The 25,591-nt window shown below is 39.7% G+C and overlaps 1 protein-coding gene across 6 annotated transcripts in view; it reads right to left on the reverse strand.

Annotated features, from left to right (window-relative positions):
* Positions 1-3,510: 3,510 nt before the first annotated feature.
* ACSL3 (acyl-CoA synthetase long chain family member 3) overlaps positions 3,511-25,591 on the reverse strand; it is a 46,793-nt gene continuing 24,712 nt past the window's right edge. For 5 of the 6 annotated variants that reach the window (XM_030227112.2, XM_030227117.2, XM_030227110.2 and 2 more), the window contains 13 exons: positions 24,892-25,069; positions 20,943-21,052; positions 19,594-19,732; positions 17,677-17,827; positions 16,933-17,056; positions 16,701-16,772; positions 16,072-16,211; positions 15,198-15,370; positions 14,359-14,433; positions 13,544-13,735; positions 12,632-12,746; positions 7,942-8,099; positions 3,511-7,608 (listed from right to left, as the gene is read on the reverse strand). In XM_030227112.2, the coding sequence (XP_030082972.1) occupies positions 7,445-7,608; positions 7,942-8,099; positions 12,632-12,746; positions 13,544-13,735; positions 14,359-14,433; positions 15,198-15,370; positions 16,072-16,211; positions 16,701-16,772; positions 16,933-17,056; positions 17,677-17,827; positions 19,594-19,732; positions 20,943-21,052; positions 24,892-25,069 (1,791 nt within the window). In that variant the 3' untranslated portion in view covers positions 3,511-7,444. Of the gene's footprint in view, positions 7,609-7,941; positions 8,100-8,133; positions 8,490-12,631; positions 12,747-13,543; positions 13,736-14,358; positions 14,434-15,197; positions 15,371-16,071; positions 16,212-16,700; positions 16,773-16,932; positions 17,057-17,676; positions 17,828-19,593; positions 19,733-20,942; positions 21,053-24,891; positions 25,070-25,591 lie in introns of those variants that run through there. The other variant, XM_050977918.1, reaches the window with a different exon arrangement.

The raw sequence follows: 25,591 nt of genomic DNA on the forward strand, positions 1-25,591 counted from the left end.
TTATGAACACATTAGGAAAATTACTGCAAAACACACACTTCCCATCAGCAACATGCTGCCCTCAAGCAGACCTGTCACCTGCCAGTCCTGGAAAACCTCAGAAAACCCTCATTGCTAAGCACATGGAAGAATAACTGCATGGGAGATACTTTCAAAGGGATTTTCCAGAAGTTTGTCAAGACTTCAAATAAAAATGAAAGACATTTCTGAGACAAGTTTTAGCACATTTTACTAATAACATCTTTGGAGAGACATCAAACAGTTCAGCAGCAACCATCTCCCCCCAAGTTCCACGGTGGTCTGCAGCAGGAAGGGACAGCCCAAAGCCTCCTGGTCCCAAATCTGCCCTGCTACAGGGTCACCTACACCATGTTTGCTTGTGCCTGTCAGCCTGGGGAAGTGCAAAGGCACAGGCACACATCCCACTGGAGCTGCACTCAACCAGCAACTTATCAGCTCATTTTGCTACAGAAATATATCAATGGGTATCAAATCAACCCATTTTGCTACAGAAATTACTCTTGAAAAGTCTCCTTTTTTTGGTTCTCCTGTTGTTTTACAGCTCTTTGCCGCTTTGGCAATCAGGGGAGGGAAGAGGATGTGATGCTGAACAGGCCACGTTGCTCACTGGCAGCCTCAGTCCTCCTGCTAATGATGTCACACTGCTTTAGCTGGAACACACCAAGTCCTGAATTGCAGCAAAATGGAGCAAAGTCACCTCATTTCCAAGAAACCTGGCAGAAATACCTAGTAAATGTGTGTGAGATCCAGAGAACTGATGAAACATAAAATGCTTAATGAGTTTCAGTGAATAGCTTCCTTACAGCTTGTTAAACACCCACAGCCTATCTTCCAACTACACTGCATAACAGGAACTATGCTTTCCAAATCATTCTTCAGCCTTGTAAGCTATATGCTTAAGATTTAAAAACAACTATGCGTATATGGTACTAGAAAACATACTAAAAATAGAGAGTTTGCTGAAAAATTCCCCAATACAAATCTTATTTCAAAAAAACTGAACTGTATCTGATCAGCACTATGATAAATACAGTGAATTTTATAAGAATTTGATAGTTTCATTTGCTATTAATAATTTCATATTTCAAAGTGATGCTTCTTTCTCCCTTAACATCTCTAGGAGCCTAAAGTAGCAGAAACTCGATGTAAATTCACTTTTTGTAAGCAAACTCACTCAGTCTAAGGGTCTACATCAAAATCTCACCATTTCAGAGGACTAAAGGTCACCAGCCAGCAGGCTCATTGCCAAACACTACTGGGATTGCACATCAATGGGAAGCCATGTAAACTATTCCACTGAAGTTTAACCCTTACATTCACAAAGTTGGCTCCCAATTATCTGCAAATAATCACCAAAACAAAAACCAACCAACCTACCCAGCCTTGCCACCAACAGAAGGCATTCCAGGTCCAGAGAAAGAAATAAACACACACCTGTAATGCAGTGGGAATACATGGAAATTCAGGAGCTAGGGATTCAAATATGGCACGTGGCTTTTCCTGCTGTTGCACTTGGCAAGGCTGAGCACCCCTGAAGTCTGATATAAAACATCTTTTTGACATTTCATGCAGGACAGGCAGCACTATCCCTTTGGGCACATGTGCTTCCAGGAAACTGAAGCCACCCAACTCCCAACAGGGAAACAGTGCTTGTTTTTCTACCAACCACCAGGTACAGGGGACCAGGCAGCACTTTGGGGATGCCCATCCAGGCAGATGAAGTGCCCCAATGGCCAGCCCTGGGCAAGGTCTCTACACTGGGCAGGGAGGCAGCTGAAGCCAAGCCTTGTTTGCACATAAAGCAGGAATTAAATGCTGAAGCCAGTCTACATGATGAAATCTGGGATTCCAATCAGAGACAGTACTTGGTAAAAGCCACGGGTATCTATTTTAATTGTAGCCATAGAAAACACTTGCCAACACTCTCTGAAACATCCAGCCAGCCACAGCTGCTGTCCCTCCAGCCCCACAGCTGGATCCAAGCTGGACAGACACAGTCCCACTGCCCCCAGCTCCAGCTCCCCATGTGCAGAAGCTGCCCTGCCTGGGAACACTCCCTCATTTCCCATTTATCACTGGCACCTTTCATCCCAAACAGAAACTCTTCTCCCACTGGCTGCCCAGCACAAAGAAAAGGCACTTCTGTCACCTGCTCCCTGGATTGCAGAGGGCACACAAATCCCCTTTACATCAACTGCAGGGAAAGCCAGAGCTCCCTCCCACACCACTCAGGTGTGCAGGAGAGCACTGAAAAGGAGGGCAGGTGACCCAGAGAGCAGCAGGGCCATGGCCAGCACTGCCCAGCAGCGCCCTGGGACTGCAGGGAAGGACAGGCACTGCTCTCAGCAGAGCTCAGGCCTGCCTCTCCTTTAACCTTCAGTGCCAAGACAGAAATCCTACACACACAGAAATAAAAACAGGCTTTAAAAAATATTTAGAAGTATTACAATTATTTTTTTTAAAATGACTCACCTTTTCAACTGTTTGGGTGCTCCCTTTCCCTGCTGTCACCCTAGATTTTTGCAGACAGTAACAGCAACTCAGTTCTACAATGTTTTTATTTGCATTTTTATTATATCTATTTTGGATCCTATGCCTCTCTAATGGCTACATTAACATATTTATTGTTATGGCTACACTTACCCTTCCTGAAATTAGTTGCTATTATAAATAGCTATTGTAATAGTTTTGAACTTGTTTATTTCTCTTTACTAAAGAAACCCCTAACAACATTTTATTAGCTATAAATGTCTAACAGAAAAAGAAAAAAAAATCAGTTAAAGTGAATCACATTATCCTAAATAATTTGAAATAAGTTTTCAGTCTTAAAACCTTCCAGTATTTTTGAAAGAAAAAAAATAACTTAGGATATAACTGAATCTAGAGGAAGCTGGAGCATTCTCCTGGCTGGTTAAAGGGATAAACACAAATATCAGCTACGAAGCAAGGAGGGTTTGACATTTTGTCAGCACTATGAATGACCCTGGGCATTTGGGGAACCTGTAAATAGAGACCCAAAAAAGGGAAAAAGAGGCTTCTGCTGAGATGCCTCCAGGCTGGACTGTCACCAGCAATGGTTTGTGAGATTGTAATCAAAATTTGAAATGTAAGGGCTCAAGACCTCTTAAGAAGTCCAATTGCAAGCATCTAGTATCTGACCCTTCAACACACAAACTTAAGGGAAATTACACACTAAATACAAGTCCTAGCACCTTGGATAAGAAAAAAAACAGTCATAAGCCTACAGCTTTACACCAGGTATTACCCACAGCCAGTGCTTTTAAAACCAGGTAAATGGCAGATCATATGCAAATAAAAATTGGCCAAACATGATTAATTTTTTGTAGTGAAAATCCAGGCTAACCTGGTAATTCCTGCTCCTGCATTCAGTCCAAAATGGTCACACACATTTGAAACACCTGACAATAGTGAACACATTTCTATATTATCAGCTCTGTACCACTGAAAAAACTGGATGTACAGGACACAATCTGTGAAATTAATTTTATTTTTGAAACATGATATCCAATTACAAATAAATAATTCATACAATATAACTCCGTTAGGGTATACAATGTTCAGGCAGTTCATAGTAACAACCAAGATCACATTGAAAATGAGTTTACATTAAATAACCCATTACAACAATATACAATTGGTCATTCAATTCATGTTTCAGCCTGGTCCAAGGTGTAGGCAAGTTGAAAATTGTTCCTCTTACCAGTAAAGAAACAGATGTACACTATTTTATACCAAGTCCAAGGTAGTTAATACACCACAGTAATAAAAATTAAAAATGCTGCATTGCATCACCTAAATGTAGGTTTAGTAGAGAATAAAAAGGTTGTGAATTTTAACAGGACAAAGGTTATTGCAAAAGAGTTTTATGTCCTATAGCAATTTCTGCATAAACTTACCAGCTTTACAGGGTGTTCCTAATGTAGGGTTTGGATTCCACACCCTTCTCTGCATCCTGTCTGTAAAGCAGTGGGATGTAGGGACCTGCTATGTTCTTAGCTCCAGTCACACATTGCTGCTCACTGCCATTTCAGCAGAATGTTTCCCTGCTCAGCTACAGCTCCCCTCTGAGGTGTGCTCCTGCCTCTGGGAGACCTGCACCAGCAAACTCAACACTGGCTTTTCTGACATGCAGCTTTTGTACTTCTCACCTACCCAGAAACCCTATGCTCTGTAAAGAACACTTCCATCTAGACTGAATGATAGCCTAAAGTCCTGAAAATATTTCAAAGAATTGTGAAATTTAAAGGATATTCACAGCATCCCTGGAATTTCTTGGTCAACCATTTTAGTAATGAAATAGATAGATTTTCACAAGAGAGTAAGCAGTTACAATTTTCAACGATTCAGAGACCTGATAAGTTTTTATTTACAAAAGTTTTGTTAAAAATCCCCCTCTTTTGGAGGCCCTTCAGGTGAGGTATATGCCCCTTGCTGAGATTGTTTAAAGTTACAGCTCTTTCCATTACAGATCCCCCACGTGACAGAGACCACTCCTCCCAAACACCCATCTCAGCTCCTGCACAGCTGCCCACAGCCCCTGGGACAGTGCAGTGAATTCCAGCAGGGACTTTTGTTCTTGTTACTCAGGGCATGGGAAGACACACACAAAATAAAAAGAAATTAAAAATAAAAAGGAGGGAATTCCCAGCTGGCAAGCAGTGCATCTCAGCAGGGCTGGAACAAACCCCTCCAGAGCTGTGCCTGTGCTCAGCAATGCAGGAGCACAGGGTGGCAGCCAGAAGGAGCTGGCAGCCCAGAGGAGCTGGGGAAGGAGCCCCACACCTGAGCTGCAGCTGACTGAACATCCATCCCAGCCCCAGCACCCACAGCACAGGTGGCCTCAAAGGGACAGGGAAGTACTCACAATCCAGCAGGAGAGGAGTCTGTCTTCTGCTACAAATCAAAAGAAAAAAACCCACACTCATCACAAAGATTTTTAAAAAGTCTATCTCCAGCACTGAGAATGAACTTAATGAACTGCTTTGTTTTCACATTCTGTAGAAGAAATAAATGTCCACAATGAGTCTTAATGCCTAATGAAAGAGAAACTATATATATCACATCCATTTTAAACATAAAAAAACCTGAACTGTAAAATCAAATGCACAGTTAGACTGCAACCCCATCTTGAGACTGGATTAGAAAAAAGAAAATAAAACTACTATTTCCAAACCATTTTAAAAGTTTCCTTTATGCAATTTCTCAAAAGGGGATTTAAGCCCTTAGCAGAACAAAATACTAACTTCAGATTTGTTTAACCAAAAGCAGATTTATTTTCTTAAATCTGCTGTACAATGCACCAAGTGATATACATAGTACTTCAGCAATTTATTATTTTTCACTAAAAAAATCACAAAAATATTTGAACAATGTACAGTCTGTGCTGAGTTCTACATAAGAACATGTTGATGGAGCACAGACACAGATTTAAGTGTTAGTAATGTCTAATACATGGTGTGACACTTCCCTACAGCCTTGGCAATTTTTCCACATTTGGATCCTTCAGTCATTTTTCAACATTTGTCTTATATCTATTTGTCACAAGGTTTTCATTCATGATCTGGATATCTAAAGGCAATAATATCAAAAATATGGTTCTGATTTCTTTTGTTGCTTCTATTTCCATTTGATTACTTACACCAAAATTTACCAAAAGTTAACAGTTTGTCATGGGCAGCAGCAGGAGAAATCCATAATTAGCACAAACCACCTCATTATTTCATCAGGGAACCTGCTTGATAGCCTTCAACTCCTATGAGTCTGCTTTCTATAATCAGTGGAGAGCATTAATTAAAACAGTATTTCAGAGGTTTATAAAATGAGAATCTGCACATCAAATACCTCCCAAAACCTCATGTCACAAAGACAATCAGCAGGAACTCCCTCTCCCAAACCAAGCTTCTGACCTTCAGCATTGCTCTGTGCTACCACAGCAGGGTACTAAGTAAGCATCAGGACCTCGAGTTTTAGTACTACAAGTAAATGATACACAAGAGAGTAATCTCCAAACTAAATCCATTTTAGTATTTGCTTCATCACAAAGTTGACTGATGTATGCTTTTTCACATTCTCATGTAACCCTGAATATTCTTTCCAGAAATATTTCGAAAATAAAATTCACATGTGAAACAAATCTGAAAGCTCTTACTCAAGATGAAAAGAGCCCCCACATTTTCTCAAACAATATCCATGAATCCCTATTGAAACAGAAATGGAGACTCCTTCCCAAAGTAAGAATTAGATGTAACAAACCAAACAACATAAATAACTCTGGCTGACAAATGCTTCAAATATCTGTTTTTAAAGCAAAAGGTACTACACAAAAGAACACAGAATCAAAGGGAGATTTTTAATGGCACAAAGGGCAGCTAGGCACTGTGTGAGCTGAGAACATAACTGTCATTATGACTTTAAAAATCCCCCCAGGAAGATTTGGGTTGCAGCTAGGGCAGAGCAGAGGTCTTGCCAAACCTTAATAAACAACAAAAGTGGAAATCCACTGTAATGTCCGGACCTAATGAGAAAAGACAAAGGTTGCTACAGTCCCTCTGCTAAAAGGACACAGTCAAGATTGTAAAGTATAAGGTGAAATTAATGATCAGAGTTCATATTAGCACTACACAATTCAGCTCTGGATGAAATGGTCACGAGCTATTTAAAAAAGGAGTTTCTGCATCTGAGAGATTACTCTTAGGTTTAACTTCTGCTGTGTTAATAGCATCTTCTGTATGAAAGGAGCTTTAACTAACACCTGCAAGAGTACCTGCCTCGAGGCAGAGCTGTGCCATGACCATCCTTCCATTTTCAGATAAAAATAAAAGTAACCATTAGGCACATATTGAAGGTGCATTACACAAGCTGGAATGTCAAACATTTTCTCCCTCAGATTTACACAGAAAAATAGCACAGCAGCAAATAACCTGGTCCTCTGTTCAACAATTACCTTGTTACAAGCATTTTCAATGTACATCATGTCACAACTTCAATACCTTCTTATCTTTAAATAATTAGGTAAAAAAAGGCCCCCAGTATAACCATTTCTTATATAGCCAAGTTCTCTCTATATACATCCAAATTTTCAAGATACAAATAAAACATTATACAGGATTTATAAATGTTTAAAAACTTGAGGCTTCAGAATCAGGCTTCCCAAAAAGACCTGGGAAAATCCACAGACTGACAAGGTAGCAGAGAAAACTGGAGAAAAGGAGACACACAAATTTGCTGCCGTAACATTTCACTAAACTTGCCAGTCATCACGGTGATGTCATTAGAAAGAACAGTTTAAGCTGGACATGAGGAGTGGTGGTTTTGTGTGTTATCTCAAGTGTTGAGTTGAGACAGGCAATTCAAGTATTTGCTGTTTGATCCCAGCTCAGCAGAGCAGCAGTGGGCAGAGGGGTTATTTGACGTTTTTGCCGTACATGCGCTCAATGTCCGGCTGGTAGAACGCCGTCAGCTCCTTGCGCTTCAGCTTGAACGCGTCCGTCACCAGACCAGTCTCTGGGGTCCAGGGATCTGGGCTCAAACGGATCTTCACTGGGATTTCAAACTTCTCCAGGTTTGCTGAGAAAAGAAACATTCTTAGTACAGAACCTCAGTGGAGCCCTTTTCCTAAAGTTAAGCATAAAAAGAGAAATCATATTCTCACGCACGTGACCCAAATGAAGAAGTGTTCCTCCACCCCTCCACAGGTTTGACCACCTGTGGGGTCACAAGCAGAAGGACAGAACCTGCTAGTACTTCTTTGTACAATTTCCACAGAAATGCTGGAATAAAGCCCACTTCATACAGGTTCAATGAAATGTACACACCCAAGGAAATATTTTAGGGCCTATGCTTACCTAGTTCACAGACACTGCAGTCCACAAGATTGATAGCATCTACCCAGCCACTCACCTGCCACAGCAGCCTCAGCTAGAACCTTCAGAACTTCTTTTTCCATCTCAGGACTGTTACAGATCTCTTCCCAGGTTCCTTTAAATCCTTTCTTTCGGGCTAGTTCTGCGAGCTCCTTTTGATTTGGCACAACAAATCCAATGACATAAGAATGGAAACTGAGAAGCACAATGTACTTTAGTATGAATTTGGCAAAGTAAACAACTCTTCAAAAACAACATTTCAAGTTGGGGGTTTTACACTTCATACAGAGATATTGCTCTTAACAGCTGGCTTTTGTTCACCTGATAATCCTCCTGAAATAGTACACAAATTACCTCTGCCTGCTTAAAAGTAAGTAGAAAGAGAAGCTACTTACCTTACAGTAACTGGATTGCTTCAAGGTGTGCTGTCCATATGCATATTCCACTGTGTCTCATGCCCAAAGCTTTGGGAAGCAGCAGCCACACGATGTCACTGCCCTGCTCTGCTCATGTTTGGCAGCCCGGAATGGAGCCTGGTGTGCGGCCTCCCTACCTCAGTTTCCTCTCAACTGCAGAGTCCAGTTACTGTAGAGGAGTAGAGGACTGCAGTGAAGAGGGGTTGGACAGCAGGTTGTGGAATGAGCATATGCACAACACATCTCAAAGGATGCCTGCTTCTGTAAGGAAAGTGACTTCTCTTTCTCTTTTCAAGTGATTGTCCATACACTCACTCTACTGTTGGCACTCTGCTCCTGACATGCCAGAGCATAGGAAGATGTGATCTCCTATGCTTGGGCCCTAAATTGTGCTTTAGTCTTTGGGCCCTAAAGCACAATTCACTCTGAAACAGGTATTCAAAGCTTTTCTGATGGTGTAAAGTTTAGGTAAAATGTGCACAGAACCTCACACAGCAGCTTTCTAACAAAGCAAATCACAGAGCCAGAGTTGAAAGTGATCTCAGAAGAACTCCTAATCAAATCACCTGCCCTGAAGAAGGGTCAGATACATCTAACAGATGTTTGTCTACATCTTGCTTAAACATCAGCAGGCACTAATGCCAACACCTCATCACTCGTAGCATGGATAAGCTGCGGATGATGGCAACTCCTGGCTCTTCCTCTTTGAAATTTACCTCACAATTGTCAGATGTCCCCCTCTTTTCCACAGAAGCTATTTATTCATTCACAGATTTTTCTTGTCACCTTTTTAGTTTTGCTTCCTTTCTTAGGTTTATTTAGACATATCAGCAGTGCCCCTTCCTCCTAATTCATCAAAGGTCTCTGCCCAGACATTGCCATTTTTTTCCTGGACTCCTTTCATGAGGTCCCTCTCTTCACATGGGCTACATGTGGAACTCAGACCCCTTAATACTTGTTAGAGCAACTAGATCATCATGCATTTGTAGGCAATACATCTGATTATGCCTTTTACCTTCTAACAACAGCATGGCAGTTGTGGACTCATGTCAGCTCCTACAGATGTGCTACCAACTGGTGGTTCTCACCCTTAACTTCTGCAGTCTATTCAGCTGTAAGTATAATTTACAACTTCTCTCTTTCAACTTACTGCTGTTTTCAAGCAAATCTCCATCTAGCCAAGCTTGCTCTGAATTCTCATCCTATCCTCCACTGTGGCTTTGGTTCCCTCCCATCTTAACTATCAATAGAATTATTAAATCTTTTCAAGTCTCACCAGACAGATCATTAATACAAGCTCTGGAAACTTAGCCCTAGCATACAGACTACTGTACTATATCCTTTAAGGTCTTCAAGATAATTTTAAGATATTACCTCTAAATATGCTCTTGGTTACTGCACATTACAATTTTCTCCTTTCTTACTGGCAGGAACCATAATGGGCATCTGACAGGCATTGAGAAGACTGCACCAGAGACCACGATAAACACAGACTTCCCTGGCAGCATCATCACAAACTTTGCCTGCCAGCACAAAACTATTCTCATTTTTCTCTTCCTGTAATTGTATTAAAGGATGATTTCAGATTGGCCTCACTATCACTACTGCCTGCATCTCACCTTCTGCCTTTGCCTCTGCCCCATTTCCCCCCATACACACTCATGCTGTACTCTGCACTGAACCCTTGTGAACTTTGTTCCCTGCTGTGCATTGTGTGTGAAGGCACCTGGGACACAAAGGACTCAGGCACTTTCATCCCTGGTTCCTGTATTTTGACATGCTCAAGATCATGTCCAATATTACCAGTGTCTCCAGGTATAAACAGCACACAGAAGTAATCAGTTGGTTGTATAAGCATCAAACTTTCTAAAATTCAGCCCCTTCAGTAGAAGTGTTCTTGTTCTGGACAAACAGGTTCATCCAACTGTTTTTTTTCTTGGAAAGAACACCTTGCAGCTCTCAGTTCCTGGTATATGTAGTTTTTCATTCTGTGCCACAAAGTTAAATCTTCACTTGTTGCAGTTCAAATGCTAAAGCACTGCTTTGTCTTGAGAGGTATCCTGAAGGTACATCTTCCCTCTCAGCAGTCACTGCCCTGTCACTGCTCCTTATGCCAATCCTTTGTATTTGGCACCTTTGTCTCGGAAGTGATTTTCAGTGGAAATTTTCAGACTTTGGCCCTCAAGACCTCCTTAGTCATCTCTTCCATGATGAAAGATTTTGCCAAAATGTCAGTCCTACACTAGGCAGCCTCATTCCTTGCTGTGCTTACAATTCTACCCACGTATGGCTCTCAGACCTGTGGTCAGAAACATATTTAATGGCACTACACATAAATATCACTGTTTCTATTCTGTAAAGCCTGGTCCTTATCTTCTTGAGATAACTGAGGACTTCCTCAGGTTTTTTGTTATGTTTGCTCATTCCTCAGGTAACTGAACTACTTATTTTCCTGAAGTGATGCTTGAAGCCCACTTAATGTGTCTTGGATGGGTGAAATGTTGATAAAGCAATAGGATTCTCCCCTGACAGAGCTCTAATCACCATTCCTTTTAGCAAATGTTTTTTATTCCTTATCTCATTTATTTTGTCTGAAGTCAATACAGCTTTTGAAGTAGCAATATCATGCAACAACTCTGATTCCCTACTACCATGTCCAGAGGAACTTTGCACCCTAAAATCTACGGTCAAATCAGATATTAAACCCATTTGTAAAAGTCTGCCCTCCTTGTCCTTTTGCATGTGGGAGACAGAACAGCTACAAATAAAGGACTCCTCCTGCACACGAGATCACCCAGGCAAAGTATGAGGAGAGACAGGATCCAAGAAAGGTCACAGGCACTGCTACAAAACCTCTCTGAGCTCACACTGCTGAGCTGAGCAGTTGCCCACAATGAAATGTGCATATGGACAATCATTCAGGGACTCTGTTACATGGCTACTCAGGCCACATTACACACATAACAGTATTAAGTGCAGCAGCCACAGAAAAACCAGTCTGGAATGTCTTGTCTTGCTTCTCCTTGGCCTGGAGTCTTGTTTGTAAATCACCTTTAAAAATTGCTCATAGGTTTTCCTGTTTTTAAGTGACAGACAAGACATGGCCTATCAGAGTCAAGTGTCTTGCTGGCAAGTGCATTTTAGCTTCCAACATTATGCTGACCTGGCAAAATTAACACAAGAATTCAGTAACCTGAGTCCAATAGTGAACAGCAACCCTGGAAGAGAAGAAATCACATGTAGGAAGCTCTTTCTCCACAGATTACAGAGGGTGCTTGGAACAGCTGCAGCTTCAGGCTGTCAAAGCCAGCAAATGTGAGACTCACACAGTCCAAACCAAAAATAAAGCTTAAAAGAATGCAAATTTCCTCAGCAGTGGCTGGCCCAATGCATGCCAGCTTACTGATCCAAAACTGTCAAAACTGCAGTTACAGATGACTACACAAACTCCCCCAAAATTAGAGAACCAGGTGAACAAACCAGAAGTAATTGTTTTATTTATTACCACTGAGCAATTCTCTGGTATGCTTATCCTGGCTTCTTTCAAAGTAAAGTGGGGCTTTTTGAGACATTAATGGGAGTCAGAATATTTCTGATCATTCAGAAGCTCCAAAACAACTTTCCAAACATCAGTGTCAAATGTCAAGAGGAAGCAAAGACCACCTGAATTATATTTATATGTGTAAGAGCTAAGAAACTCTAGAAATAGAAACTTAAGACATGTTTGAGCCCTTATCACCTCATTTATTAGTACACATATAAAGCAAATAGAAATAACATTTGATTGTCATTTATTGTGTGTTTGCACAGTGTTTAGATTGTGGTTTTTCTCAAACTTCAAGGTGGTGCACTGCAGGGATAAAGAAAAGTAACTTTAAATCACAAGCCAGCTACTGGGCCATTGGTGGCTTTCCCTCCCAGCTTCCTCTGAAGTACCAAAGTACTTCCTCTGAAAGACAAATGACAACTAATCACAGCAAAGAACAAGGTGTCCTAGGGTTTCTGAAGGTAACAACCTCACAGTGCTTGAGTGATGCCTTTAATTAATGCAATAGAGGTCAGCTGCTCTTCAGATTGGGGAAGGGAGAATGTAAAACTCATCAGTGGTATTTCCCAATAAATAATGACAACAAATGAGAAAGGAAAAATAAAAATGGATTTCAGATCTTTTAGTTTTGATAGTTATTCCATTGTATTATAAGTAAAATCCTTTCTTTAACTGATTAAAAAAATTCTACCAATTGAATGGCAAAAAATTTTGCTTCAAGAGGACAAAGAATAGAGCAGTAACGAAGTATAAGCTGCTCTTACCTGCTTGCATATGCACAAATATTATCCACCAATGGGAGATTCTTCAGAGCTGCTTCCACTTTGCCAAGAGAAACGTATTCTCCTGCCTGCAGTTTTACAAGATCCTTCTTGCGATCTAGCAAGGAAGAAAGGAATTAGGTGTTAATTACAGAACAGAAAACTTTGAGACACTGCTTTTACATTTTTCTGAAATGCTTATTTAAATACCCAAACTGACTCATGCTTGGTGAATGTACCAGAAACCTTTAATGTCAGGTTTCTAGAATGCATTTTATCAGTCTCTGTCCCAACAAAATGAGGGATATTACAGTTCCATGCATTTTCTGCCTTCAGAACAGCATTTCCTATATGACAGCACCATCATGTGCATGGAAGACAAACAGGACTATGCAAAAGCCACTGTTAGCCAGGAGCACACATTTTGTGCTGTCTGGCCCAGACCCATAAGGCAGGACATGCATCATTTTGTGGCATTATGTTACTTATTTCAGGCTAAATCCATATCTAAAGAGCAACTGTTCACCTTCTACTTGAAAAACAACAATAGGAACCAAAAATTATGCCTAAATTACTTGAGGTTACTGAACAGAACCATGTAAAATTACACAATAAAAGGCAGTCTATCTACTCAGTTAGCTTGTATTTAACTCCCTAATTACTACCCAGTCTCACTAACTTAGGGAGTCAATGTTAAGACTGCATCAAAGTGAACCAAAAATCAGCTTCTAAAACACACAAACAAGTTTACATTAACATACATTAACAGGACTTCCCTGGGATACATGGGAAGGCTTTAGATTGCATGACAAGATAGGGAGATTTTTTTCTCATCACTGCATTTCACAGCCCTGAAAAACATGTGTGTATATGAATATCTATACATATAGACGTTACCTGCATTTATTTACTCACCAATAATTTTTAGACATCCATCATGATGAAACTCTCCAATGTCTCCAGTATGGAGCCACCTCTGCCCATTCTCATCAACAGTGAAATCTTTTTTGGTTCGTGCTTCATTTTTGTAGTAGCCCACAGTCACATTCTGCCCTCCAATAAGGATCTCACCTCTAGGATACGGTTTATCTGTGTTGTAATATCCACCTAGAAGGATGGGGAGTTGTATTAAGTTTATGAGAATGAAAACATATTTCAAAGGAAAAATTCATGTCATCCTGGCAGTAGTAAGTAATGTGATTTATCAGTTTTACACAGGCTCAAATAAAACCAAATAACTTTGCCTCATAGTTTAGAGAAGAAAAAATCCATAAGGTTTTGTATTAGTCCAAACACACTTAAGTATTATGCATTTCTACTCTACAGTACATAAAAGCCTACAGTGAAAGGAAATATCTAAATGCATTTCAAAATTTATTGTATGTATTTTTATAATGTATCCATTAAGCTTCTATTCTACATGCCAATTTTTAATGACTTTAATATTATGAAGATTATTTTAAAATAATTTCTTAATGGCAACTGAAGTTATCATGCATACTACCTAGTCAAAATGCCACTTGCATTGATTACATCTGTCTGGATATTTCCCTGTATTGAAAATACTGACCAATTTATTTTACGTAGAGCAAACTTTTATAGGCAAAAGTAGCATTTAAAATGCAAACAGCCAAGAAATAGTCTTTAATTATTACTACTGAGGAAAGCCCAATAAAAAAACACAGTTCTTACAAACACATTACAATTAAATCATAAGCAGGAATTCTCACCTTCTTCCCAGTTCATTAACTTGATTTCACAACAGACCAAAGGCGCTCCCACTCTTCCTGTAGTGTAGTCCCAAACTAGAATTTAAATAAGTGCATTTTCAGAAAAACAAAAAACCCAAAGAGGGCTAGAAAAAAAAAATCTTTTGTTGCCATGGATCCTCGGTGAAAATTAACTGCTATTTTTTTTCTGAACTTTAATTCCAAGAAAACTGAATAGATTTATCAAGAGAACACAGATAAAATTCTTATCCCACTAGGAGAGTAGATGGCTGTATTAACAGATACCCTCAGTATCTAAAAAGCAACTGAAACCATTAGGTTCTGTCATATGAAATTGAAATCTGGTGCAGTAAGATTTTAACTCCTGACATCTCAATATACTCAGCAAAATTTGAAAAAAATTACTCAGTTCATGTGGTAAGTACAACCACACCAAGATCCCATTCACACTAGAATGGGTGGCTCTACCACTCACTTTACACATGGGTCACCTGCTTTAGCACAATGCCTCCAAATCAGCACTGCCACTGTCTGATGCATTTTTGGGAACACCTGACAGCAGGACTCCCCGATGACATTTGGTGGCACCAGCAAAGGAGCAGGCAAGCAGGGCCGAGCAGCACGGGGCCGAGCAGCGCAGGGCTGAGCACGAGCACCAGTGCCCAAGGGACATGGTGCCACCCACCTTGGTGATGATGCCAGCCTCAAGGGATGCAGTGCCACCCGCCTTGGTGATGATGCCAGCCCCAAGGGATGCAGTGCCACCCACCTTGGGTGATGCTGCCAGCCCCGAGGGAGGCAGTGACAGTGCCAGCCCCAAGGCCCACAGTGCCACCCACCTTCGGTGATGGTGCCAGCCCCAGCGGACTCGGTGAGGCCGTAGCCCTGCCCCACGGGGCAGCAGAAGCAGATGTTCATGAAGCGCTGCGTGGCCGCCGAGAGCGGGGCGCCGCCGCACAGCAGCACGCGGATCTTCCCGCCCAGCAGCATCCGCACCTTGCGGAAGATAAGGCTGAAAGGCAAAAGGACATCTTGGAGCTTCAAAACAAAGCAAGAGAGAACCTAGTTTTGGATCTGAACTCAGTTTCTACTGTCTTAGAATACACTTCCAAGGAAAGCTTTGAAGGAGCACACTGAAGTTTCCAGAAATACAGGCACAGATTTTTAAGACTGTTTCCATGTTCTAGTTTGAAGATGGGTTTTTGAAGATGTTTGAGAACGCAGATTTAATGAGGCAGTATAGTTGCATGATTTTCTCCTAAAAATACTTTAAGTTGTATAAATTTTGCAAATACCTTATCCTTTACTCTCATGGAAACACAGAGTTAGACTCAATGGTCCTGTGGGTTCTTTCCAATTTGAGGTATATCATCGTTCCCCTCTTGTTAAAATACGGAGTCTACAGTTTTCTGCAGGAATAAACTTCTCATCTTACCCAAAAATTGTATAAATTGATTATTAAATTCCTGATGAAAATTCAATAAATGTAAATTTTCAATCAGTTTCAAGTTAAAGAACACTCCAATTGTATCAGTAAGTATTTAAATCCATCACACAAACTCCTGATTTGTTGTTTCAATTTACACTCAAGTACAGATTTGTTCATGTTCCAAGTGTCAATGATAAAATGAAGAAAAGCACAAGAAAACCAAATATTGCTCCCATGGTAAGACTTTGATTTTTTGGTGCCATTACAAAGGAAGTTAACATTACCTGTCACAGAGTGGGGTAGTGTAACCTTTGGAAATCTGTTCCATTTTGTAGTTGTAGGCCAATATAAATAGATTCCTCTGGAAACTTGTCATTTCATTCACTTTATTCATGACGTTTTTGTAGATTCGATCCATAATTTCCTAGTTATGCAAAAAGATGAACTTTATCTCAAAGAAACAGAAATCCTGAGTTCAGTACAGCAAAAAGAAAACACAATCTAGAAATTCAAGTGAGCTTCAGGTGACAGCCCCACTCCCAGGTTCCCTCCTCTTCCCTTGCTAAGAGACAGCAAGATGTTCATGGAAAGGAAGAAAGCAAAATCTGGGCAAGAGCAGCAGTTAACCCCCAGCTGCCAACTCTCTTTATTCCACTCTTTCACTGTAACAAACTAGAAATGACTAATTAAAAGGGAAATTGAATCTCTCTAGCTATCTTAATTTTGAAAAAGTTTGATACTCATATCATGACTGTTTATCCCCAACATACAAACAAATACCAAAACTATTATTTTAAGGCAGCTTAACATCAAAGATGCTACTTTTCCTATTTTTTATTTTGTTGCTAAATATTGAATTATAAATTATATTTTAAAAAAGGTTTTAAAAACTACTCATCCTTCAGCTACTTACCGGAACTGCTGCCATTAGAGTTGGCTTAAGTGTAGTAACATCCCCTTTGCTTCCTTTCTTGATTTTAGAAGACTAAAGTGAAGAACAAGTTTATTAGCAGACACATTCAAGATCTTTAACATCAGAAACAAAAATTGTACTATTTTTAGAGAAATATTAAAAATATCTGATGTAAGTAATTTTTTATTAATTTCTTTTTTTTTACTGTAAGGACTTTACACCTCCAACATACCTGGTCAGCCAGTGTCTGAGGGGAAGAGTAACCGATGCGGCACCCGTGAGACAGACACACAAGCTCAGCACTCAGCTCCAGAACGTGGGCAAGGGGCAGGTACCCAATATAAATGTCTTTTTCCCTGCAAAGAATTTATTTTAAAATATAGCTTTATGCTGTATCACTAGAGTCCTCAGATGCATCATTAAGCCAAATTCATGCAAAAGTTCACTGCAGAAATGAGAAAGTAGAAAACGCCTTCGAGCTTGACAGCATATTTCAAATCATGTGGGTTTTGTTTCAAAAGTTGCACACTATACTCTGTAGGTTTTAGGCATGAAAAAAGGGTGATGGTTACTCTGATTACTCATCTCAAGACAATTAACCATGTGTTATGGTTGCAAAGACAACTCAGTGGATGAGATTAAAAACTGCACCACATAGAAAGAAGTCACAGAATTTAAACATTAACCAAGGCAAGCACTGCTTAGGAAGGCTTTCAACCACTCTAGTGCAAGGTGGCCTCACAGGTTCTTGTGTGCTGGTCCTGCCCACATACCAAAGAGGAGAGAACAAAGAGTACATGAAGTAGTATCATGTCATTTAGTGCAGTGCTGGAAGATGCTCAGATGTCAGTGCATAGTATGATGTGTCACAGCCATAGCAATATAAAACAATTCACATTCTACACAGTAATTAGTCTAAAATTAAATGCAACTACGTGACTTCTTTACTTGCTGGTCAGTAACAGTTGGTACCCACCCCAGATTTGGGATCCTCTCAGCCATTCCAGTTATTCCAGCAATTATGTTGCAATGGGAGATCATCACTCCTTTGGGAATTCCTGTGGATCCACTTGTGTACATGATCACTGCAATATCCGAGGGCACAGGCCTGGATGGCTGCTTGTTTCCTGCAAGTTGTTAAAAAACAGGATGTGTGATGTGTGGAGAGCCTCTCAAGCTGGGAGATCTGACACACTGACACATTTCAGCAGTGCTGCAACACAGCACCACGGGACTCCTGCTATTATATTCTGCTTTTGCTTGAAAAAGATTGTGGTCAAGCTTAAGTGCCTCCACAAAGAGCAGGAACTCTGCACTGGCTGAGTAACGACTGATTGTCCTTATCCACCACAACAGTTTTCCTATTATTTTTCCCCCACTCCGGCAGTGGAGAGAAAAACAGGCAGAGCTTTGTCTTATCCAAAGCAGCACTGAGCATCCCTGCTTGGGAAGGTTCACTGCCCTGCTTCCACCCCTCTGTGCCTCATGTGCTCCCTGGCAGGGAACAACACACTGCCTCATTTGCAACACCTGCAGCAAAGCACTGCTGAGCCAACCTGAGGTCCCACCTCCATGAATATTTAAAAGAAGTTCAACAGCTTTAATTGGATTAAAGTGCTTTTTAAATACTTGTGCTGAGAGCAAGAAAATACAAAAACTACTGTGCTTACTCAGAGGGAACTGCATCACACACAGTGCGTGAGGCACAGTGCACACACTGAATGAGAAGCATGAAAGCAACATTTAATAATTTTCCACTCACTGAATCCTGCCTATCCTGCACAAGGAACAACATAGAGGAAAAGAAACATAAGCAATAGCTCATCTACTTAATATTAATTGGACATGCTTGACCATAAACAATTCATGATGGGATTTCACAGTTTATGAATGGTTAACTTGACAAAAATAATGTTTATTGTAGTGCAGAGTATGTGACATTTAAAGATTAAATACCTTTTTATATAGCACATAGATTAAAAAATTCCAGGGCTACAACCAAAATTTTTCTGCTGGTGTTGTATTAAGTTGTTTTAGTAGTACATGAAACTGGTATATCAAATAGGGAAATGGATCTTCCAAAGAAATTGAGAGGTCATGGTGTTTGGAACAAACCTGCCATTCCCCTGAACATCAAAATCAGATGGACTGACCACCCCCCCACTCCTAAAATACAATCCAACATTCCTGAGCCTGCAGTAGTTAAGAGATTCTGAAAACACAAAGGATAAGAACAAAAGAAAGCAATTACTGAATATACTGAAATCTCAAATATTAGGATGGGCAGCTCTTCAGAGCCAAGAATAAAAATTTCTTAAGATTACAATTAAAATAAGTACTAAAATTCTGAATTAGAGTTCTAAAAATATTACATAGACCAGAAATAGAGTTCAATGAATTTACATAGATTGATGCTTTCAGAAATGGAATAAGTGACCAAGTTCTATCAGATTCAAATGACTATTTTACATTCTGTTATCTGTGAATTTTACAAAACTGAATAGTAACAAAGTACTGATTTCTTTTGTTATAAAATACACAATGATTTTCCTTCTGTGCCCTGAATAACCTGGTTTTAATATGTCTGATGATAAAAACGGTTTCTAAGTTTCTATCCTGAATTAATTGCTTATCCTAAAAACTACCCTTCAACCTGTGACACTTGATTGTGGAGTCAGTTTTTACTCTGTTGAAAAACAAACTTACACTCCAAAATCCCACCACCCACAACAAAAATAAAACAACAAAAAAAATCACACATATTTTATTTAACAGAAAAGGAGATAAGAAAAGGTTAAATCTGCAGAATTTTGAAATCTGCAGTTTCTTCAAGTTTACTCAAGGGGGTCAAACCAGGGCACCAAGAGAGATGGTCTGAAGAAGAAGAACCTACCAGTGCCTGCCTTGGCCCCCATGGCTTGCACAGATGCCATGGTGTGAACAATGACCCCCTTGGGGAACTCTGACCACGTCGTGGGTTTGCCATCCACTGTAATTATGTGTCGCAGAAGTGGAACTTGAGAAACAATTTCCTGTGAAAATGAAAAATAGGTTCAGAATTTAAAAATTTGTTTTATGCCAGGAAGTAAAAAAAAACAAAACCCAAAACCAAGAACAAAATCCTCCATGCTATCTGCTGTATACTTTTTAAAAAGCATTAATATAAAACATAAACTATCTCAGAATTTTAAAGGATAAACCTGCCAAGCTCAAATAGCTGCAAAGCTTGAAGCTTACCAATTTTAAGTCCAAAAACTTCTCCATACATTTACTGATTTGTATTTTATTTCATTAAAACCCCACAAATAAGACTGCAGTGATTTGTAGACATAATTGACTTTCTCTTCCCATAGAACGCAGAGAAAAATTGGTGATACTGAGCTCACAATAATTCTTAGGCTGCTCCTTGGTTATTATGCTATTTAAAATAAGCAACAGCTAGCAAAAATATTGAAAATTACCAGTTAAGCATTTCAAGCAAAACATGAATTCAAAGACATTTATCAGTGTTCTCATGGAAGAAGAGATCATCACCTACAGAAGAGCAATACATTCTCTCACTGCAAACTGAAATAAATGTGCATGGCATAGATACTGTCATTGCAGTAACTTCTTTTTAAAGTTTGGGAAATTCTCATTCAAATTTCCACAGCAGCACAGTTTTTCATTAAAACAATTTCCTTAACTGAAAGGCCCACTTTCCCCAAAACACACAATGATGAAACTCATGCAGATTAGTTGTTCCACTCGGGTATTCCATCAGGGTCAGTAAGTCAAAAAAGTTCTTTGACTGTGCTAATGTTTAGTGAGTTTTTTCTCCCCCTGCATGGAAAAACAGCTCTAACTCCTTAAACACCCATCTTTAGACATAAAAACCATTCTCTGCTGGGAAAACATCTGATAATAAGCCAGGAGCATGATCACAGTTAGCTCTTCATACATTTTTCTGTTCTTCCCATTGTTACATTTATAGGCACTAAATCCACCCAGAAACCACAGCAGTTTCTTGTAAAGGTGTTTTTCCAGGCAGCCCTCCTGCTCTGCAATACTGCAAACTGCTCATTCTCCAGTCACTGAGCAGCCTAAAACCCACTAAAAGCAAACTACCACTTTCTGTACACGAAGACAGATACATAAATTTTCTTCCAAAAGTGTCTACCTATGCAAAGGCAATAAATCATTGCTCTGTACAATGGTGAACAGACACATTGCAAAGAGATAGCCAAAGAACAGCTTTCTGACCTTCAGTTTTGTTTGCATCAGCTCTTTACTAGTAATGATGGTGGTCACCTCTGTTTCGTTCAGCCCATGAACTATTGCTGGGCCTCCCAGCGTGGCGTACAGAGTAACAACTGAAACACAAAGCAGGGCAAATGGTCAGTCCCTGGGTTACATTTTCAAGTGTAGCTCACAAAAAAGAACTGACATTAATCTATTCCAACTTAGGCACCACAGTAAAAATATTTGTCAACTCAAAGATGGGAAAGTTTTGTATTTAAAAAGCCTCTTAACATTTGAATTTAAATACAGTGTGATCTTCAGTTACTCCCAGAAGGCAGAATGAACAACCATTCTCTATGTGACTGTTTACTCTTTTCCAAGGTCTAATTAGAGGTCCCAAAACCACATCACCTTATGAAATTCTCCTGGATCTACTCTCATACTCTCACTGCTTTTACCATTTGAAAAGTAGGCAAACCTTCTCAGTTTAATCACTGTGTTACATTCGTCTTGCACACAGGAAAGAAACGGCTTTCATCCATGTAACTTCTCTTTCCAGAATTCACATCCTCTGCTAATAACCTTTTACAATTGACTGCTAATAACAAATTATTACAGCATGGCAATGTGTGTCATCAGCAGAGAATTCTCACACTCAGGAATTAATCTATGACTAGCTTGTTCTGCCATCTATTTAAAATAATGTAATAAAGGTTTAATCATCACAGTCATTAGACCTTGAACTGACATCATGAGAATCATACAGAACAGCAAGAAAGAAAATATTTAGAAAATTGACTGTAAGAAAAATTGTTTCCTGTTTGTAAGGTCAGCTCATTAGTGAGCGTGTTACACAATGATTTCATATTAACACCTTTAAAAAAATATTTAATTTCCTGGCATTTTCAATGGAATTGAATGATAAGAGAGCAAAAGAGACTAGATAAGAAAAAGGCAACTAAAAATTGAAGAGAAGTATTTCTCTCAAAAAAAAGAAAAATCCTATTTTCCAAGCAGAACACTAAACAGGGTCATCTCATAAAAGCTCTGAGATCAATCAACACAATCCATAATTATAATAATCTTGCTGGGATTTTTGTCACATCAGGTATCTGAATATCTTCTGCTTTTTAGTCTGTATATAGCTGAATATTTAAAGAACATAATTATGAAAATAAGACAATCATTACATTAGGACTGCAAAATTACTGCAGCAAAGATTAAAAATTAAATTAAATAAAGTTCTGTTGTATTCTAAGATTTTTATTTTAATATTTTAAATCCAAGGAGTTACTAACAGAAAACAACTCAAAAGCAGTCTTCCTACACACAAAAGTAAATAGTTGACCTCTACTTATTTTTTTCTTGTTAAAACAGCCCATCATAGTTCAGAACTGTTGCAGGGCAAATGCACATGCACTGTGTTTTCTTTAATTTGGTGGGAGCAAAGTCCAGAAGAGTGCCTCTCCTCGTTCCCACGAGCTCTCTCTCCTTACTGCAGTGACCCCTGTTATATAAACATGTAGCAGAAATTCAGCTGCCCCGAGCCAAGAAGCAGAACCGAGCTGACAACACCGCCCAGAAGGCAGAGCATCATCTCGGGAATAACCACGGGGTACTTAATTACTCATCTGCAAATAAGTACATTAGGACACTCAGAGCTATATGACAGAGCCAAAGGAAAAGAGAGACCATTCATATGATGGTGCACTGATGTCATGGAGAGAGCAAAACTGAGCAATGACTCATCTCTGAAATTCTCCCTTCTCCACAATAGCACTCAAAACTTTTTCAGGCAAATACGAAAGTTTTGATAGTTTTTTCTCTCTTCACTCTCTTGAAAATGTACTAAAAAGGGATTATTTTGTATTCCCCTTTATACATGCAACAGTACAAGTGAGTCTTTGTTATCTGGCCAAAGGCTTGACAAAAAGAAAATCCCCAACAACACTGAATTTACCAGCTCGTAGGAAAAGACAAAACCTTACCCTAAAGAAACAAACAGAACTTCTACAATTTATTGCAAGGTAACTGGAATGTTAAACTGAGTATTTCAGCACCCATCATACATCAAGAATAAAAAGCAAAATGCACCTTTTAAAGGCTTCAGCCACATTTACTTCTGACAAAACCACTCCTGCTCAAGTATGATTGAAAAATGAAACCTAACCTCTCCTATTCTTCCACCATTTGGGGATGCACTTTTGTGTTTATCTGCCTATTCTAGTGAAGAGCTGTTCACACACATGAAGAGGTACTTGGGAAGAAAATCTGTTTTCATGTTAGTACTACTTCTTCTGTCTCTGATCTAGCAATCCCACTCTACCTCCTGCAAATATAAGACTTAAGAAAACTTCAGAAAAAGTCACTTGAAGTGTCATTTAAAATCAAGCAAGTATCTCTAACCATAAAATAACTTGTTTGTGCATGTAATCAGTAATAAATATAATTTTCCTCATTTCAATTCTATAGTGCAAAAGGCATTCTCTCCAACACTACATATGAAGTAGATGAACCTGCTCTATTGGCACCAGCTCTGCGCCCAGCCCATCAGACTGAACACATCTCATATTTGCAAAGAATGTCCCAACACCCCCACAGCAGTTGGCTGGTATCAACCCTGCACACTGAAAAATGCTAACATAAGCCATTTAGCAATGTCTTGCCACTATTACTGCTTCAACATCATCTGAATCTTCCAATTTGTCCTGCAAGCTGCCTGTGAGCACTGCACAGCTCTCTCTTCATCTGCCAGCACAAGTCAGCCAAGTTCACAGAAGATGACAGAGCTTAGCTGCTGAACACCACGTCAGAGTGTGTGCCGAGGCACGTCGCAGCAAGGGGATTTAAAGCTCTAATCCAGCAAACCCAAAAACATCCCATTCTGCTCACAGCATCCAGCCCCTAGCTCAGATTTCCCCCCTCAAATTAGAAATGTCCCTAGGATTTGTGAATGTGCTTCAGCTCCAAAGGAAAAAAAATTGTACAAGCCCTTGTATTTTATTCCCAGGACAGCCACTAGGAATCTGACAGATCCCAAAAATGATAAAAGGGAACTGGCACAGAGACATGTAGTTTAAAAGCAGCACAGGCATCTTATCTGAGAATAGTCAGTGCAGTTCTCTGCTCTGGCTGGCAGGCCAGCAGCACTCACACACTGAAGAACCAACCAAAACCATCACCCATTTAGGTGGGAAGGCACCTGCACACACCATCCACTGCAGCAGAGTGCTCAGAGCCAGGGCCAGTCTGGGTTTTATTTTATGGCTCTACAAGGATGAAGATTTCACAACCATATCTTACTGAAAGGGTAAATGTGGCACAGAAGGGAAAAAGCCAAAGCCTGTGAGGAACAGCAGTTCCTGGCATGCCCTGAGGGACAAGATGTGTCACCCCTGAGAGCATCACAGAACCCAGCCAGGCTGGGCTTAGATAAAGGACATATTAAGGAGTGATGATGAAACAAACATTTAAACAGCTATAGCACTCTGAGACCAGCACTCAGTACATTCCTTACCAAGAAAAAAAGGCCCAACCAAAATCAAAATTGAAGAACTGACAAAATATTCAGATAAAACAAAACTTGCAGGCACAGATGAAGGTTTGACGTCAACTCCTGAAACTGAGTCAATGAATTCGTGTGTGATTTTTGTTTGTTTGTTTTCAGAAACTTGGGAATCTGTACTGATTTGAGATGAAAAGAAAATAAACCCCTCACAAATTCATTGAGCAAACTATACTTACCAAAACCATTCTCCCCATCTGCCAACAGATATAGGTTTCTCTAGTCACCAAAGCAAAAGGCTACAAAGTGCAGTTTCCAACTTAGGCAGTATTTTTTAATTTGAAAACTTTAATGCTCTCTATAAAATCTAGATAAAGTTTTCTTAGTACATAAAGCAAAGCAAGAAAGAGTTTTCAGATTGTGAGGTTGAAAGCCATAAAACCTTCAGGGAAGACAGGTACTCACGCTGGTAGTTGCACATAAAGCAGGCCTGGGCTGCAATCATCCACTCTGCTCTGGTCTCACAGAAGATAGCAATGTTAGTCTTTGGCTGCTGACCCAAGACTGCTAAGCCATTTCCAAAATTAACAGCTTTAATGTATACATCTTCATAAGAAAGCCAGGTATACTTGCCAAGGATGACCTAATAGAAACAATAAAATCAATTTAGAAAATGAAAATCCTTAACTCGTCCAACTACACCTTCACCCACGTGAAGAATTCACGGATGTTTGAGTAACATGTGCTTGAATTGTAACTGCAATTCACTCAAGATAAAGATGACACTTTCTTGCCAAAAGCTACAGGACCTGTGGAAGTTCCAACCTAAATACCATACCACAATACAATATCTCCATGCATGTTACCATCTCAGTTTCTATTTTCACAGAAGGGAAAGCACACGATTCCCACCATCTTTTGTAGCTTCAGGAGCCCTCTGAAAGACTGCTTGGTTACCTGGCCCACATACCTCTGCTTTTTAAAAAAGTTTGGTTTATGTAAAAGATGGGAAACACTAGTGAGCACAGTACATTCTCTGTATTTGCTGTCTTGGATAATTGGGCTACAATTCTACACAAATATGACACTCAGATGTTCATTAAAAAAAATTATTTAAAAAATGGAAACTGGACTCCAGAAAGCAGTATATCAATGGCCTTAGTCA

This window comes from Serinus canaria, chromosome 9 (genome assembly GCF_022539315.1).
Source record: "Serinus canaria isolate serCan28SL12 chromosome 9, serCan2020, whole genome shotgun sequence".
Classification (NCBI taxonomy): Eukaryota; Metazoa; Chordata; class Aves; order Passeriformes; family Fringillidae; genus Serinus; species Serinus canaria.